This window comes from Puccinia triticina, chromosome 7A, assembly GCF_026914185.1.
Source record: "Puccinia triticina chromosome 7A, complete sequence".
Classification (NCBI taxonomy): Eukaryota; Fungi; Basidiomycota; class Pucciniomycetes; order Pucciniales; family Pucciniaceae; genus Puccinia; species Puccinia triticina.
This window is the reverse complement of record NC_070564.1, coordinates 7,657,996-7,673,323: the sequence shown is the minus strand read 5'-3', so window position 1 is coordinate 7,673,323 and position 15,328 is coordinate 7,657,996. Positions and strand designations below refer to the sequence as shown.

At 46.3% G+C, this 15,328-nt stretch overlaps 2 protein-coding genes across 2 annotated transcripts; one reads left to right on the top strand and one right to left on the bottom strand.

The window, feature by feature from the left end:
- Positions 1–7,726: 7,726 nt before the first annotated feature.
- Positions 7,727–8,833, bottom strand: PtA15_7A828 (uncharacterized protein; the record flags this gene model as incomplete). Its single annotated transcript, XM_053171474.1, has 2 exons — positions 7,727–8,539; positions 8,621–8,833. The coding sequence occupies 2 exons, from the start codon at positions 8,831–8,833 to the stop codon at positions 7,727–7,729; spliced, it is 1,026 nt and encodes a 341-aa protein (XP_053022652.1).
- A 181-nt stretch (positions 8,834–9,014) lies between these two features.
- Positions 9,015–11,663, top strand: PtA15_7A827 (uncharacterized protein; the record flags this gene model as incomplete). Its single annotated transcript, XM_053171473.1, has 5 exons — positions 9,015–10,553; positions 10,669–11,074; positions 11,140–11,249; positions 11,333–11,449; positions 11,526–11,663. The coding sequence occupies 5 exons, from the start codon at positions 9,015–9,017 to the stop codon at positions 11,661–11,663; spliced, it is 2,310 nt and encodes a 769-aa protein (XP_053022651.1).
- Positions 11,664–15,328: the final 3,665 nt, after the last annotated feature.

The following is a 15,328-nucleotide window of genomic DNA, read 5'->3' as shown; positions in this document are numbered from 1 at the left end:
GACAGTAGAGCCATGTCGCAGGGGCGGATAAGCGATAGAACACACATGGATCGGATATTGAGATTCTGAAGCCAATTTTCTGAAGATATTGGCTGAGGCGTTTGTACCATACAAGCAAGGCTTGCTTGAGGCCATATATAGCCTTTCTAAGCTCAAAGACCGTTCCAGTAGGGCAGTTGTAACCTTGAGGTGGAAGTAGAGTCACGGTGTCTTCAAGCGGGCAGGTGAGGAATGCACTGCGAACATCAAGTTGATGTATTTCAAGACCGCAGTTGACTGCAAACAAGAGAAGGAGCTGTAGCAATGCAGCCTTGCCAGTGGGTGCATATTTGATTTCAAAGTTGACGCCAAATGTTTGGCGAAATCCTTGAGCACAAATCCTGGCTTTGTACTCAATCACTTGGTTGTCGGGGCCAAGCTTCTTCCTGTAGGCCCAAGTTGAGGCGATGGGATTATCCAAAGACCGGCTCTTGCGTTTGATCCAAACTTCATGTTTCTTCATGTTGTTTATTTCCTTAAGTTCTGCTTCTATCCAATGTTGCGAATCGTGACTCTTCATCGCATGATAGTGAGACTTGGGATCAGTTGAAATTGCGATGTAGCATACGGGTTTTCTCGCTTGCTTTTCAGTGATGATGTTATCCTCGGAGATATTGCTGACAATTTTGCTGGGTGGCTCGAATTCTTTGACATAGACCCAGTGTTTGCCGGTTTCTGGACTGAAAGGGTGTGTATTGACTGGCGATGAGTCAAAATCTTTTTCCAAGCCATTGATTGCGGAGTCTTCTTCCTGATTTGGATCAAGGGTTTCATCAAATGGAAGGATTGGCTCAGACTTGAAGATAGGAATCGTGGATTCAACGTCTGAGGCATTGTTCAGACTTTTGTTGATTGCTGGACAGACCGGAAACACGGTTTCATTGAAGCAAACCTGTCGAGTCACAATGATTGCTTTGTCTTCATGGCGCAGAATGCGGTAAGCCGAGAAATTGTTGGTGTATCCAATCAGAGTTCCTTCCCAAGCAATTGCATCAAATTTCTGATCGCGTTTCACCTTATCTTTCAGAGCCCAGGCCCTGCATCCAAAGGGTTTGAAGAAATCCATGTTTGGATTGATTTTGAGCAGGAGGGTGATGGGAGGAGTGCGCGATTTGGAAAGAGAAGGAAGGCAGTTGGTTATTGATGCAGCGGTCATTACCCCCTCTCCCCACCATTCCGCAGCGAGGTTGGATTTGAGAAGAATACATCTTGTCATTTTGATCACCGTTCTATTTGCCCGTTCCGCAATTCCATTGTGCTGCGGCGTGTAAGGAGGTGACACATTGTGCTGTATGCCTTCTTGCATGAGAACCTCGCCTAGTGCCTTGTTGCAGAATTCACCGCCTTCATCGGTGACAATCTTCTTGATTGAGTTGCCGGTTTGTTTTTCAAACTTTGTCTTGAAGTCCAGGATGGACGCAGAGGCATCAGATTTTTCTTTCAAGAGGCTGATGTGAATGAATCCGGTATGCTGATCCACAATCGTGAGAAAGTATCTGAATCCACTGTTTGTGGCTGGCCAAATGGGTCCGACAATGTCGCCATGAATGACTTCGAGCAACGATTCAGTTGCGGTGAAGTGTCCGTTGAATGGCAGCTTGGCCATTTTTCCTTGCATGCAGGCAGGACAGGCGACTGTTTCTCTGGATAGATCCTGTTTGCCGAGTACCGCCTTGATTCGTGCTGCGCTAGCATGTCCAAGTCAATTGAGCCACGTCATGAGCGAGTTGTGCGGCGCCGCTGTTGTGGTGTTCAGAGAAATTTCCTCAATTTGCCGCACTCCTTCAATTAGAAAGAGGTTCTGCTCGGTGTTGATTCTTAAGCTGTGGTTGCCATTTAGCTTTACTGTCATGTGCCCGTTGAGGTTCGTTATTTCAGCTTTTTCCTTGATCAGCTGCGCAAAAGACACAAGGTTCGTGGAGAGGTTGGGAACAAAAAGCGCATTTCAAAGGATTATGGTCGGGCTGTTGTCAAACTCTAGCCTAGCCGTTCCTTGACGAGTTGCTACCATTTCTGATGTTTCCTTGCCCAATCCAGTCACAATGAATATGTTTGTCTCAACTGTGTCGGTGAAGTACTTGAGTGAATTGAACATGTGTTGACTTGCACCGGAGTCAAGAATGACAGCGTTCTTTTTGACCTGTTGTGACGAAGTTTGGTAGGCATAGCTTTGAGTTGTACCAACGTGATCAGATGGTCCTCCAGTGGTCGTGGCGAGATTGGTAGCGCGCTGTTTCTTTGCTGGTCTTAGCTCGGGGTGCAGCGTCCAGCACTGGTGCTCTTCATGATACGCGTCAGGGTTGTGCTTTCCGTTCTTGCAGGGTACGTATTGGCGCTTTCTGCCAGCGGTGGTAGCGAGTGCGGTTCCTGAATGTGGATTACCACCTGGGTTGTTGGATGGCGCCGCAGTGATGGTTTTTAACCTGGTGACTTGTTCATGGTTGGCAATGAGGCGAAGTTTGTCCAAGAGCAGAAATGGATTGGCAAGCGTCTCCATATCACCTAGGATTCTTTCCATTACTATTGGTCGTTTTTCTGTGATGGTTTCAATGATGCTGACACTTATAAGCTCATTCATGACGCTCAGACCAATTGTGCTGATCTCGGCAAGGGCTGCTTTGACTTTGATGATGTAGTTGAGTAAATCATCATTGTACAAGATCCGGAGATATTGCGACCAGACTCAATAGATCCCATATATGGTAGCGGTAGCATAGTTGTTCTTTAGTCTCTTCCATATTTTGTGTGGATCCCGACCGCAGGTACTGCTTAAGCTTGTGAGGATTTCCGGAACTATCTTTGAGTTAAGGATTAGCCAGGCCTCGAGCTTCTGTTGTTTGATGCGCTTGTCCGTCGATTCTTTGGTGTCTTTCTTGACAACAGGCCATAGCTTTTTGAACTCTAAGTATGCGCTCATCGAGTTCTGCCAATTCGCATAGTTGCTCCCATTGAACGTCGGAATTACGATTATTTCCTTTTCCTCCTTTTTGGCGGCGGTGACTGCTGTTCCAGGAGTTGGCATGCTGATTGGTGGGAGTGAACCTTGTCGAGTGGCAGTCGGCATTATTTGTTCCTGCTCCTAGTTGCTGGGTGGCTGATGAGGTTGCTTTGAGCGTTCAAGACTTTAAATCTGTAAGATTGCAGACAACTAAGATTGATTTCGATGTCAGAACAATTGTTTAAGCAAGTAATTACATAGAATCTGTTTTTGTCTTTTGACGAGTGTTGATTTAAGAAGTGAAATGAGTATTCACCTAAGAGCAGGCGAAATGGCCGTGCTTCTGAGTTATGAGATAAAAAAAAAGGAGATGATAGAGAAAGCTTGGACACGAAGTCAAGAGAGAGAGAACAAGATAGAAGTGATTGGCTGTGAACGCTAAGAAATAGATTACTACGGAGACATTTGCATTGCGTTAGTTTTGTGCTCCTGCTTTCTAGTTTGCTACAAGGGATTGTGTACCTCTTGTGTTCCGCACACTTGTATCAACAGTGTTGAATTCCTTAGTGACGCAGTTGGCTATTCCTGTTAAGGCTGCTATGGGACAACATCTATGTTAGCTAAGTGCATCACTGCTTCCGGTAGGAGCAAAGATCTCTGTGCTTACTCGTTGGTCAAGAGACTTATTCGAGATGCCAGGTTATTGGGGCTGATTGATAATCTATGAGACAGTGTACTTTGAGAGCGGATGATTGTTAGTCTGATGCTCCGGCTCTTGCTCAAAAGCTGTCTCTTAAGTACTCACAAGATCAAAGAATTGGAACTCGGAGCTGCCCTGATGTTGCTAGGTTTTCTTTCTGTACCACGCACCCTTGGGGAGTTGTCGCTCGTCTCATCTGTTGTAGAGATGGTGAGACGACGAGGTTAGCAACAATGGCTTGGGTTTGGAGGGATGAAACTTGAAACTTACAATGCGTTGCATCAAAGTCAGTTTCTCCCCTGCGCCTTTTGGCGCTTAGAGTTTCAACCTCTGTATTCTGACAAAGGAACGGGGCTGCCCACACGCCCACGGGTCCGGTCATGTACAAGGACACAAAAAGGATTTGTGTTGTGTTGGTCGGGAACAAGTGCTTGTTCACAGTCATATAGATGCCAACCTGGCGGGCAAACGTCTCCGCCACCGCTCCGTGTTCTCCATTGAACTTGTTGGGTTGAGCGATCTTGGGGGTCTTGGTTGCGGTTGGGGGAGGGGGTGGATTTGGAGTGCGGAGTGCGTCCTCCAACTTGGTCTCGGCCTGGCAGCCTTTTTCCTCCTCGTTGTTGGCCTTCTTAGCAATGTCCGCCAGTTGTTGTCGGAGTTTGGCGGCTTCGGAGGCATCCATTGTATTGCTGTGTGATGTCGGAGCGGGATATTCAAGGTTTCTAGGAGTGCATTGCGGGATATTCAAGGTTTCGGAGTCAGGATGTTCAAGGTTTTGGAGTCGGAGTGATCTGGTTCTTGTTGGTCTGTTGGGCTCTTGGTCTTCGTCTCCGTTAAGTAGATCCTGCAATATGTTAAGGTCTGTTCTGTGGAGAGGAAGATGGGGTCTGGGTTCTGGATCCAAGATGGTAGATTGCAGGATGAGGAAGAGGCTTGGATCTCCAGCCTCTCGAACCTTGAGTATGGTCCGTGACATTTACGTGTAGTCTATGTACATGTGAGTCTGCGCTGCGGAGCCCGCGCTACGGCTCATAACATCCTTTGTAGACGCTTCGCGCCTCCTCGGAGAGGCTTTGTTAAGCTCAACAGGAGCCATACTTTTGGCTTGGCTGGCCTTGGGGCCCCCTCTTGACCCAGGGGAACTGGCTCTGGGAGGTGTCACAGTGGCGGCCCTCAATGTGAGAAACGCATCATGGGCGGACCATCAGACTCTCCCCCTTTGTGCCCCATCAGTGCGCCTTGGGGGCAGCAAGTTACAAAAGCGCCCTGAGGGTGTTGCCTGCAGGGTCCCGGCGACGCCCTAGAAGCCGCCCCTGGGGTGTTGGGTTTGACCTGCTGTGTAGGATCCTCCAAGCAACTGAACACACGGGGATGAATATCCATCTGTCAAACCTTATTGTTAGGAATTTGCAGCAGAAATTCCTTCCAAAGAAGCCAAGGCCCTGTTTGGCGCCGATATAATTGGTGAAATAATCTGTGACATTTTGAATATTTCACCCAAAATAAAATGTAATTCAACATATTGCTGGCGTTTTTCAGTACATCAAAATAAACCCAGCCAGCCAACCACCCACCTCTTGATCAACCAAGAAAGCGAATGGACAAACTCGCCCTCCACTCGATGACCACCCACCCGGTCATTGAGTGGCTATAGCCTATGACCCACCTCACCCAATCGATGACCCAGTTGGCCATGGAGTGGATGTATTTCAGTCCACCCAATGAACAGGACGGTCATTGAGTGGACTTATATCCACTTGATGGCCCGGTCAGTCATTCAGTGGAGTATGTTCCACTCAACAACCAACCGGGTCACTGAGTGGATACCTACTCCACTTGATGACCAACCGGGCCATCAAGTGGAGTATTTATCCACTTGATGACCAACCGGGCTATTGAGTGGATAAATCCATTTGATGACCCGGTTGGTCATCAAGCAAGTGAAGTGTTGCATCCACTTGATGACCAACCGGGCCATCAAGTGGATATATAAGTCCACTCAATGACCAACTGTTGGTCATCGAGTGGATACATCGAGCTACACCCCAGACACACTTTTAAAGTTTTCCTTTGGGTGACCTTCGAAGGGAGCGGTTACATTCAAAAAACCATTGAAGTTCCCTTGCTCAAGTAGCTTTCAAAAGTCATCCAAAGATTTTCCCAATTTTTGGGAAAAACTTTGGATGACTTTTGAAAGTATGAATTTATCCAAAAAAAATCCCGCCCAACCAGCGGGTTTCACCCGATCATCTCTTTGGAGTTCAGCTCCGATTGCCGTTCAAAAGGCCTTTGGTGGAGAAACCAGCTCCGCCAAATGTATTTCAAAGGGCATTTGGAGGATATTCAAGTGCCATCCTCAGGGTTCCCCACCCAAGGACATTTGAATGATTTTTGAAAATCAATCAAAGCTGACCCATTGAGCTTGCTGGTCCCAACATTTTGCAATGTATATTGCAGTGGGCCGCAGTACGCAGCAGCTGCCTTTTTCTTCCGACTTCAATTGTAACAGACTCCCAACACCTCTTTCCCACCCGTTCCTTGCTGAAGATGCTCCTCCCACCATCTCCTCCCTCTCAAATCACATTCCTGATTGGCCGTGCCCGCTGGGACTGTGAGTTCCAGGGTAAGTTCAACTCTTCCTACAAGTTTGTCCAAAGTCCAATAGTGGACCCTAACTGATCATCTGAGTCTGCTCATCAGGCAAGAAGCTCCCAACTCTTGCCCTAATGATAGTCTGAGCAATATGTGCGTAGATACTCAGAGCAGTTTCTGGTTTTGCAGCTTGGCTTCAGAGCTGCTGTTCCGAATCAGCTTGATTGAGGCCTGGGCCCGAGATCCAAACAGTAAATCATTATCAGCTCCCTCTATCTTGATCTCTCACATCCTTTCTCTCTTCTCTTCCCCCCTCCTCTCTCCCTAGTCTACACTACCAGATACATGATTCATTTATTATATTAAAGCTTCCCCAGCATACTTTGTAAAGTGTTTTTTATTATTATTGCTTAAATAGATTAAATGCAAAAAATATGGATATTGTACCAATCCGAGTAACAACTGGTAACATGAGCTGGTCTGGATGGGTCTCCACTGCGCGGGGGTCAGCCGGGCTGAGGAGCATTTGAGAAAGCAAGCGGGCCCAGAAGGTCCGAGTGCAAGTCCTCAATCAAAAAACATTCGAAGTCGTTGACTTTGAATGTAATTTGAGGTTACTTGGGAGATTTTCCGACTATGTGTCGGATGCTCTCCAAAGTGCACTTCGGGCACAACTCGAAGTGAATATCCACCTTGGAGAAACTCCGAAATGGATTCGAAGGACTCCGGGATCCCACTTCGGAGTCCCTTCAAAAGGCCGGTTTGACCCGACCAAGACGTCCCCGCCTTGCAGGCGGGAACTTCGAAGGATCTCCGGAGTCAATTCGGCGCTCCTTTGAAGATTTGCGTCCGGGGTGTAGTGGAGTGTTGTATCCACTCGATGAGGTTGGGAGTTGCAAGGGGTGGGTCTGATTTAGCTGCCGATATATCGGCATGTAGGAACTGTAATTTGTAATTATTTCATATTTTGGATATATGGGTTTGCCAAACGCCATCGGCATTTTACCGATATAATCATGAAATATTTGTGAAATCTGTCGCTGATTATATTGGTGCCAGACGGGGCCCAAGCTTTTTTGATATGACTGTATATTGGTTACCCCCGGTCAACCTCACCGCGGGGGGTTGCAACCGATGCAACCCCTTTTGCAGTGCTGAGGTTTGATAACCCTCCACAACAAAAGCCCAACTTGATGTTTGAATTACATGTGTATTTTTTGTGTTGAACGGATGTAAGGTTCAGCTTGTTGTAGGTCTATACTTCTTGTATATTTGGCAAAACATCCGGAACATATTCTGGACAGATAATTCCGCTGGAAAGGAGTAAGATTGAAAGAAACATACAGATCGTGTAAACCCATCCCACGGATATAATGGTGTAGAGGTGGAGCAGCTCCAGTCATCCAAATAGTAATATAATCTCTCTGCTCAGTAAGATCACGGGGTGGCGGTGCGAGTCAAATCAAAGCAAGTTCTGCAGAAAGTTGGTGGAAGAGGTCAAGTGTGGATTGGAAGCCTTTTAATAGGCCTGGATCCGGACTATCGGCCAGTTGGACATGTGCAAAATCGATGACTTTGACCGAAGCAATGTCCTGGATGATTCGGTTGTGATCAGGTGAGGAGAGAAGAGTGTTGAGAGTGCTGAGATCAGCTTCGAAGACGATCAATATGCTAGCACCATAGATACGCCAGTTGAAGGATGAGAGATAGTCGAGAATCTTTTGGATCTTTGGTATAATGGATCGATCGATGACTTGTTTGAGTATCTCAGATGGTAGACCTTCGGCTGAATATGTTAATCGATCGAGCTCGAGCTCGTGTGCTGGCTTTGAATCTGAGACCGGAAAGAGACTGTTGAAGTTGATTTGAAGATCTGATCCGTCTGGTTTGATCGACTTGCCAAATGATTTTGGGATACTTGAATATTCACCTTTGAGGTTATTCCAGATCTTTTGTTTGTTTGTTTTTTGGTCAAAACGAGGAGGGAGAAGAGTTGAAATCAGTAAATTGCAGCCTATCGGTTCTTTCTGGTTGATTACCTGAGCGCCCGTCAACCGGATCCCCAGTTTGGCCGAGGTGGTCTCGAGTGCGGCCCTGTGCATCCGTTCCTGTTTTTCTGGGGTAGCCTGATCATCGTATAGTCTCTGTCCTAATTTGATATCGATCACGTTTGGATGATTGAATAATTGATCCTGCTCTTCACCCTGCTCGGTCTTCGCAGTCGACCATTTGTATGTTAAGTTTTCGAGGACGATGGATACCTGTTCGTCCTGATCAAAGATGTTCGTCCAGATAATGGATTTTCAGCACTGGATGTGAATTGCTGCAGATGATGATGTTGAATACTGAACTGTTTGATGATTTGATGAGCCGAAGAACTGGGGTCTCCAGTCGGACCATGCGTTCTGCTGGGAAGGTGGGCGTTCGAGTTGGTTGGCCAGCGACCGATAGAACTCCAACTCGCTCTTCTTGGTCTTCTTGATTATCCTGCTTGGCTGGTTTGAGTCGATCGCAACTTGATCCTGATGTCCGCCGGCCTGAAGAACTTGGCTGATGGTTGCCATCTTGGTTTGTTTTGGATACCCCGTGTATTTTTGAACAGTTTTAATCCCGTTTTATCGTAGTTTTGTTTTGTTTTATTTTTATTTTTATTTTTATTTTTATTTTTATTTTTATTTTTATTTTTATTTTTATTCTTATCTCCAGTCCGCTTCATTCCCAGCAAAACTCCTGCTCTCGACCACCATGTCTTCCTCCTCAACCCACCACCGCCACCACCAACACAGCCGATACTCACCCGGCTCGATCGTCTCAGCACCTCGTCAGTTGCTCACCTCACTCGCACCCCAGCTGATGTCCCATCGGATCCTAAGCTCAAACCATCCCTTCACTTCCTCGCTGCTCAACCAACCATCATCATCCAGCATCAAGCCGCCACCGCCAATCGATCTCGTCAAGGTACTCCGTCTACTCCTGCCTCCATCACTCGGCGGCCGCTCGGGCCTCCAGCTTAGCGACCTGCTGATCACCGATCCCAATCAAATCAACCAGCTCCTCGCACTCGACCTTCCCCCTCCTCACGCGCATCCATCCTCATCATCACCATCATCGCCCGCTCCATCATCAGATATATCCCTCATCGATGGATTCCAGGCAACCCTCCCCTCATCTGTCGAATCAAAACTCAACAGACGTCGGAGAAGAGCCGAAATCGGCCACAAACTACTCGGACTCGATCGAGCCGATCACCCACACCCAATCTCACTTCGTCTCAAGGACAAACTGGATGCCGAGAGAGGACTGATCCAACACGAAAATACTGCCAGTCATCGCAGAAAATCTTCAACCGGCTATGCCGATCGTAATCCAAACCCGACCAAGAGACCGACGCGACGGCGAAAGACGGACCATGCCATGATCGGCCTCTCTAAAACGCAACCATTATCCAAACCAGATGCTCAGAATCTACAGGGGATCAAAGAGATGATACCAGAACTGAAGTTGGAACTGGCCGAGATCGTCCAAGATCGCGAAAACTTGCAGATTCGTAAAGAACTGATCTCCAAGGACTTGAACGAGATCGACCTCAAGATACTCAAGCTAAATCAACTCAAAGAAGATTTTGAGAGATCCATGCTGGCCTTAAAAGAAGAGGAACTAGAACTGATCGACGAATACGAGGGTGTTAGCGATCGACTGGTCGAAATACAGGAAAGCTTGCCGCTGCTCAACCACGAACTGGCCCAACCTACAGGCCGAGAACCAAGGATCTCATCAACTAACTCCCGAAGACGCCGCGGCCCGGCCTTCTTACCCTCCGAACACGACGAGCTGCCCAAGAATGTCTCATTTATGACCCTCAGAGGTCACACTCAAGCCATCCTCGCACTCGACTTCTCCACTCCATACGGTCATCTCGTTAGCTCATCCCTCGACGAATCACTCCAACTTTGGGATCTTGCCACTGGAGAATCAATTCGAACTTTGAAGGGCCATAATGGGATGGTCAAGTGCTTACAGGTCGAGGATATGACATGCATCACCGGGGGTGCTGACGGACAGATCCGGGTGTGGAACCTTGATCGAGCACTCGACATGGATTACAATCTGGAAGGAAGCTTGACTGAGGGTGAACAGATCGTATCAAATGAGACAGCTGGTGTCAGTCCGACTGATAACAGTCATCTTCCCAACCAAGATGCCTCAAAACTTGACCCATGCGTGACGAAATTAGAGGGTCACAGTCGCTCGGTCACTGCTCTGTATTTTGATGATGCATGTCTCGTCAGTCTCATGTTTCTTCTTTACTATTTTTCCTTGCACGCGGTGTTCAGACTGCCATATACCATGTGATTCCAACTGAATTGTTCTTAAGGATGGTCTTCTTCTGTGATTTTAGGTCACCGGCTCATCCGATAAAACCATCAGACAATGGGATCTTAATACTGGCCAAGCGGTGATGACGATGGATATCCTCTGGGCTATGCAAAACCCACCCCTTCCCACGACCAAGCTATCTGCCAGGCGTCAGTTTAGAAATCCTAGCTCGACCATCAGTGATTTCGAGTTTGGTCCTAGCAACTATTCACCCTCTGCCAGTAGTTGGAGTGATAGATCGCGTCGACCAACTCTATTGAGTAACTATCGGCCCGACGGCGAATCGGTCGAAGAGCCTCGACTGCTAGATACCATGAATCAGCTCGATGAACTGTCGCTTACGCATGAGGACTACATTGGTGGAATTCAGTTCTGGGGATATGCCTTGGCTAGTGGCAGTGGTGATGGATGTGTACGGATGTGGGACAGTACGTTGAATTTTTCACGTTGTCATCTCTTCGGGTTCTGAAGTTCAGTTGTTCCGATATTGCAGTGCGAACTGGCCAAGCCCACCGCACATTGGTTGGTCACACTGGTCCGATTACTTGCTTACAATTCGACGAAATCCATCTGGTCAGCGGGAGCACAGACAAGTCCATCAAGGTACGAACGCGATGGATTCCCCCCCCCCCCCCCCCCCCCCCTCCAAAAAAAAAAAAGCCCAAGCTAATTGTTTTGTCCTGTAGATTTGGGATCTTCGAACGGGGGTAGTGAGCGAGACGATTAAGTATAGCCATCCGATCACTGCTCTGCAGTTTGATAGCCGAAAAATTATGTGTGCAGCTGGTGATGCGACAATCAATGTAAGTCGAAGCTGCCTCTTCAACTCAGCTGAAGCGTCTACTGGTCTGACTGTCTCATTTTCTTATATTCAAACAGGTCTATAATCGGACGACTTTGCAACGATCGAGTCTCAGTCTCAATGGCCATACGGATACCGTCGAGCGCCTTCGCTACTTTGATCGATATATGGTCACCGGTTCAAAAGATAATACAATCAAGGTCTGGTCAATTTGAGCAAGCGGACGCTTATCGACATCAAGGCCTAATCCCACTTGACTGGGATAAAAGATCAATGAGAATTTAACCAGCATGCCAAAAAAAAAAAAACAGTCAGGCTAGACAGGACAGCCTTTTGATTGTCAAAGATCAGACGATTTTATTGAGCAAACGTTATCAAGCCGGTCCATCATCACTACAAGTTGATGGATCGTGTTCTTTCCATGGGCCGACTGTGATGTCCCCGGCCAACTCAAGTCACGAACGGTCGAGCGGACTAAAGGAATGGACGAGCTAGTCATTTGTACCATACATATATATATAGAGCATTTAATTTCTCTTATTAAAACATGTTAATACATACATACTGGAGGACTTCCCGTCAATCTGGGAACCCCTTCCAGACCCAGATCTGAGCCAAATTTCGCAGGGAAATTTAGGCCCCGTTTGGAGCCAATATAAATATAGGTGATATAACCACTTGTAAATTCAATAAAAAATACAAAACTCAACATAAAGAATCCATTTTTTTTTGTAGGAAACCTACAGTACTGGTCTCATCAACTTTAAATCAGATTTAACTGATTCAGCCATCTTCAGCACCATAATACCATTATATTGCTTTGTTTTGGTCAAAAGCAATATAATGGTACTACAGTACTGAATATGGCTGAATCAGTTGAATCTGACTTCATAATTGAAGAGACCAGTATTGTAGGCTGCCTAGAAAAAATATTTGGGAGCTTTATGTTGAATTTTGTAGTTTTCATTGAATTAACCAATGATTATATCACCTATATTTATATTGGCTCCAAACAAAGCCTTAGGCTTTGAGACTCTGGGAGGCTCTCAGATTGCTCCCAGATTGCGACGGGAAGTCCTCCACTCTCTGATGTTAGGCAACAAGGAAAGTATGAGGAAGAACATAGAAGAAAGGAAAAGAAAGGAAGTTCCTTAAACAAGAATGGTGGCCAAAAAAGGATGAAAGTAGGGTGAAAATATGAGTCAAGTCAAGCTTGGAGATGTGTGGTCCCAGATTTCAGCCAGACATCCTGGCTTCTTAACACATATAAGCTTGTGAGTTGTTTTTGTGTTTGTTTGTTTGTTTTCCAATGTCTCCATGCACATGCATGTGAGCTGCTTTCCCCTTTTCCAATATCATCTTCTCATACATTAGAGTGACAGATCACTGGAGGGGCCTTTCACAGCTCCATTACAAGTACAAACTGGTCAGAAAGCCATTAAAGCCCCCGCTGTGGTAGACACTTTTGTTCTGGATGGAAAAATTCAAAAATTTCTAGATTACATATGTGGTGTTACATTACACCCTCTTTTGATACACACACACCCTGCAGTTTACATACACAGTTGTACACAACTGCATTTATACAGCTTACATACTATCCTTTTACATATATCTGTGTGTATATATGCGGCTACGTAGCAACCAGCCAGCCTCAGATGTGGCTGTGTAGCAACCACAAGCCACTTATTACAGTAAACTGGCAACCACAAGCCACATTAATAAAGCAGAATAGTAACCATGGGTCTGTACAAGTCACTCAAGCAGACTACACAGCAATACAGAAAGCTGTGCAGGTCACTTGAGAACACTCCATAGCAACCAGAGGGCTGTATAAGCCACACTTGTAACTAGATCACCAGCTAAATTTGCTCATGTCTACACTGCCACACTGTACGTAGCTGTATTCTGCACAGCAGACCAGCAAAAATATCTCATTTTTGAAATACACACCAGCCAAAACCCCTCATGGACATAGATCAACACCAGCACAAATGCCTCACATTTTCCTATATAAGGAGGGGCTCTCTCTTCCTTTGTCCCCCATTTGAAAGCACAGGAAATGAAGTCACATCCAATGGAGGAGATTCTTCCCCCCAGGAGATTCAAATAAATTGCCACCCTCACACTCTCTGCCACATAATAAATTACTAGCTTTATATTTTACAATACACAGTCCATTGTGAGCCACCTGTGAGAGAAGTATTCAACTACACTAGACCACTGTCTTCTTGCTTCCAGTCTAGCTGGGGGTGTTGTCATTCTTTGTCTTTCAGAGAGGCAGAGGTTTCCCCACACATACTTCTCTAAATTCAGCCATAAGAGGTGCAAACTGCTTTTGGAGTCTCACACTGTGAGTCACATTTACATTGTGTGAAGCCCCTTGCACATAGAACAATTTATCAACAGAAATTTGCCATAAATGATTAATAATTGGGCATTGAATAACTATCATTTCATTACAGGTTGTAAGTAAGGCCCCGTTTGGCTGCCGCGTTATACGTCATAGATCGTGTAATTTATGATGCCGTAACCCAAAGTTCGCCCCCCGTTGCCACCAAAACTTTGAAACCCCCGGGGTTCGCGCGTCATAAATTTGACCATTTATGACGTATAACGCGGCAGCAAAACGGGGCCTAAGTTATCCTTAGAAAATAAAATGGTTCTATACAACATTGCACAAGGTCCTGTGACAATTCTGCATCACTTCTGACACACTCCCCATTGACTTTGGAAGAATTTATCAAACATTTCCTAATCCACATCTGACTCACATCCAACCCAGAACAACATAAAATTAGACTCTGGCACTCTCTGGAGAGTGCGTCAAAGTCTCCCCTGGTGAGTGGGGTTTGAACCCACACCTTAGACTCAACACCTGTTGAGCTCTTTGACAGCTGCATTGATAAAGGGCTTTCTGTGTTGGGGTAAATATACAATCACACTACAGGCAGAAGCCTGTTGCTCCCCTGCGCAATGTCACCTAGTTTTTGTAGCCACAGTAACTGCGCAGGTGACACTGCATTCAGAAACGTCACCTGCTTGCCTGCAGTGATCAATGACTACCTTCATGCAGAATAAATATTTCAAGTCCAAAAAAGAAAAAAATTCCCTATTTGTTTTCCCGGGCTCTCAGCTGGGATTGAGCCTTTTGAGATGGTTGTTGAAAGCATGAGATGTTAGTCCCAAGGAAGGCATAAATGCAGCCAAGGGGAACATCCAAATTTACAAGGCCTTGCCGCCATCACTACGTGGTGGTCACAATGGCAGCCCGGCTGGGGCGCCTGGGGGCCACTTGCTGGCCGGCCCCTTGGACGCTGTGGTGGCCACACCGGTGCATGTATCAGGATCAAGCAATACCATCAAGAACATCAAGATTCACCTCAAGGATCCAGATCACCAAGGCTCAGTTTTTCCCCTCCTTCCCCATTTCCTTTTTTTCCTTTTTCTTCCCTTCTTGATTTCCTTATCTTTTCTCCTCACCTCACCTCTTCAGCTTGTTTGGTCCTGACACATGCTACATGTGGGTTTTTTCAGTCCGCCTTGCCCTTCCTTATCTTCTTGTCTTGAGTCTTCATTTCATCTTCAGTAGTTTGCTGTTTCTTTTTTAGTTGTTGGTTATTTTCTCACTATGCCTCTTTGTTTGTCCTTTCCCTTGGTGGTCTTTGTTGATTTTCTTTTCTTCATTTTCTTTCCTTTTCTCTGTTATGTGTATTTATGTAGGGAAATGATGATTTGTCTGTGACAGGTCTCCAGGATTCCAAGTCCAGTGCGGGCTTGGATGATAGGAGGCCGTAGCATTCAGTCTGATCCACGACGGGCTATCAAGAAATTTGATCCATATGATTCTTTTCAATACCTGCGCACCAAGCCACAATCT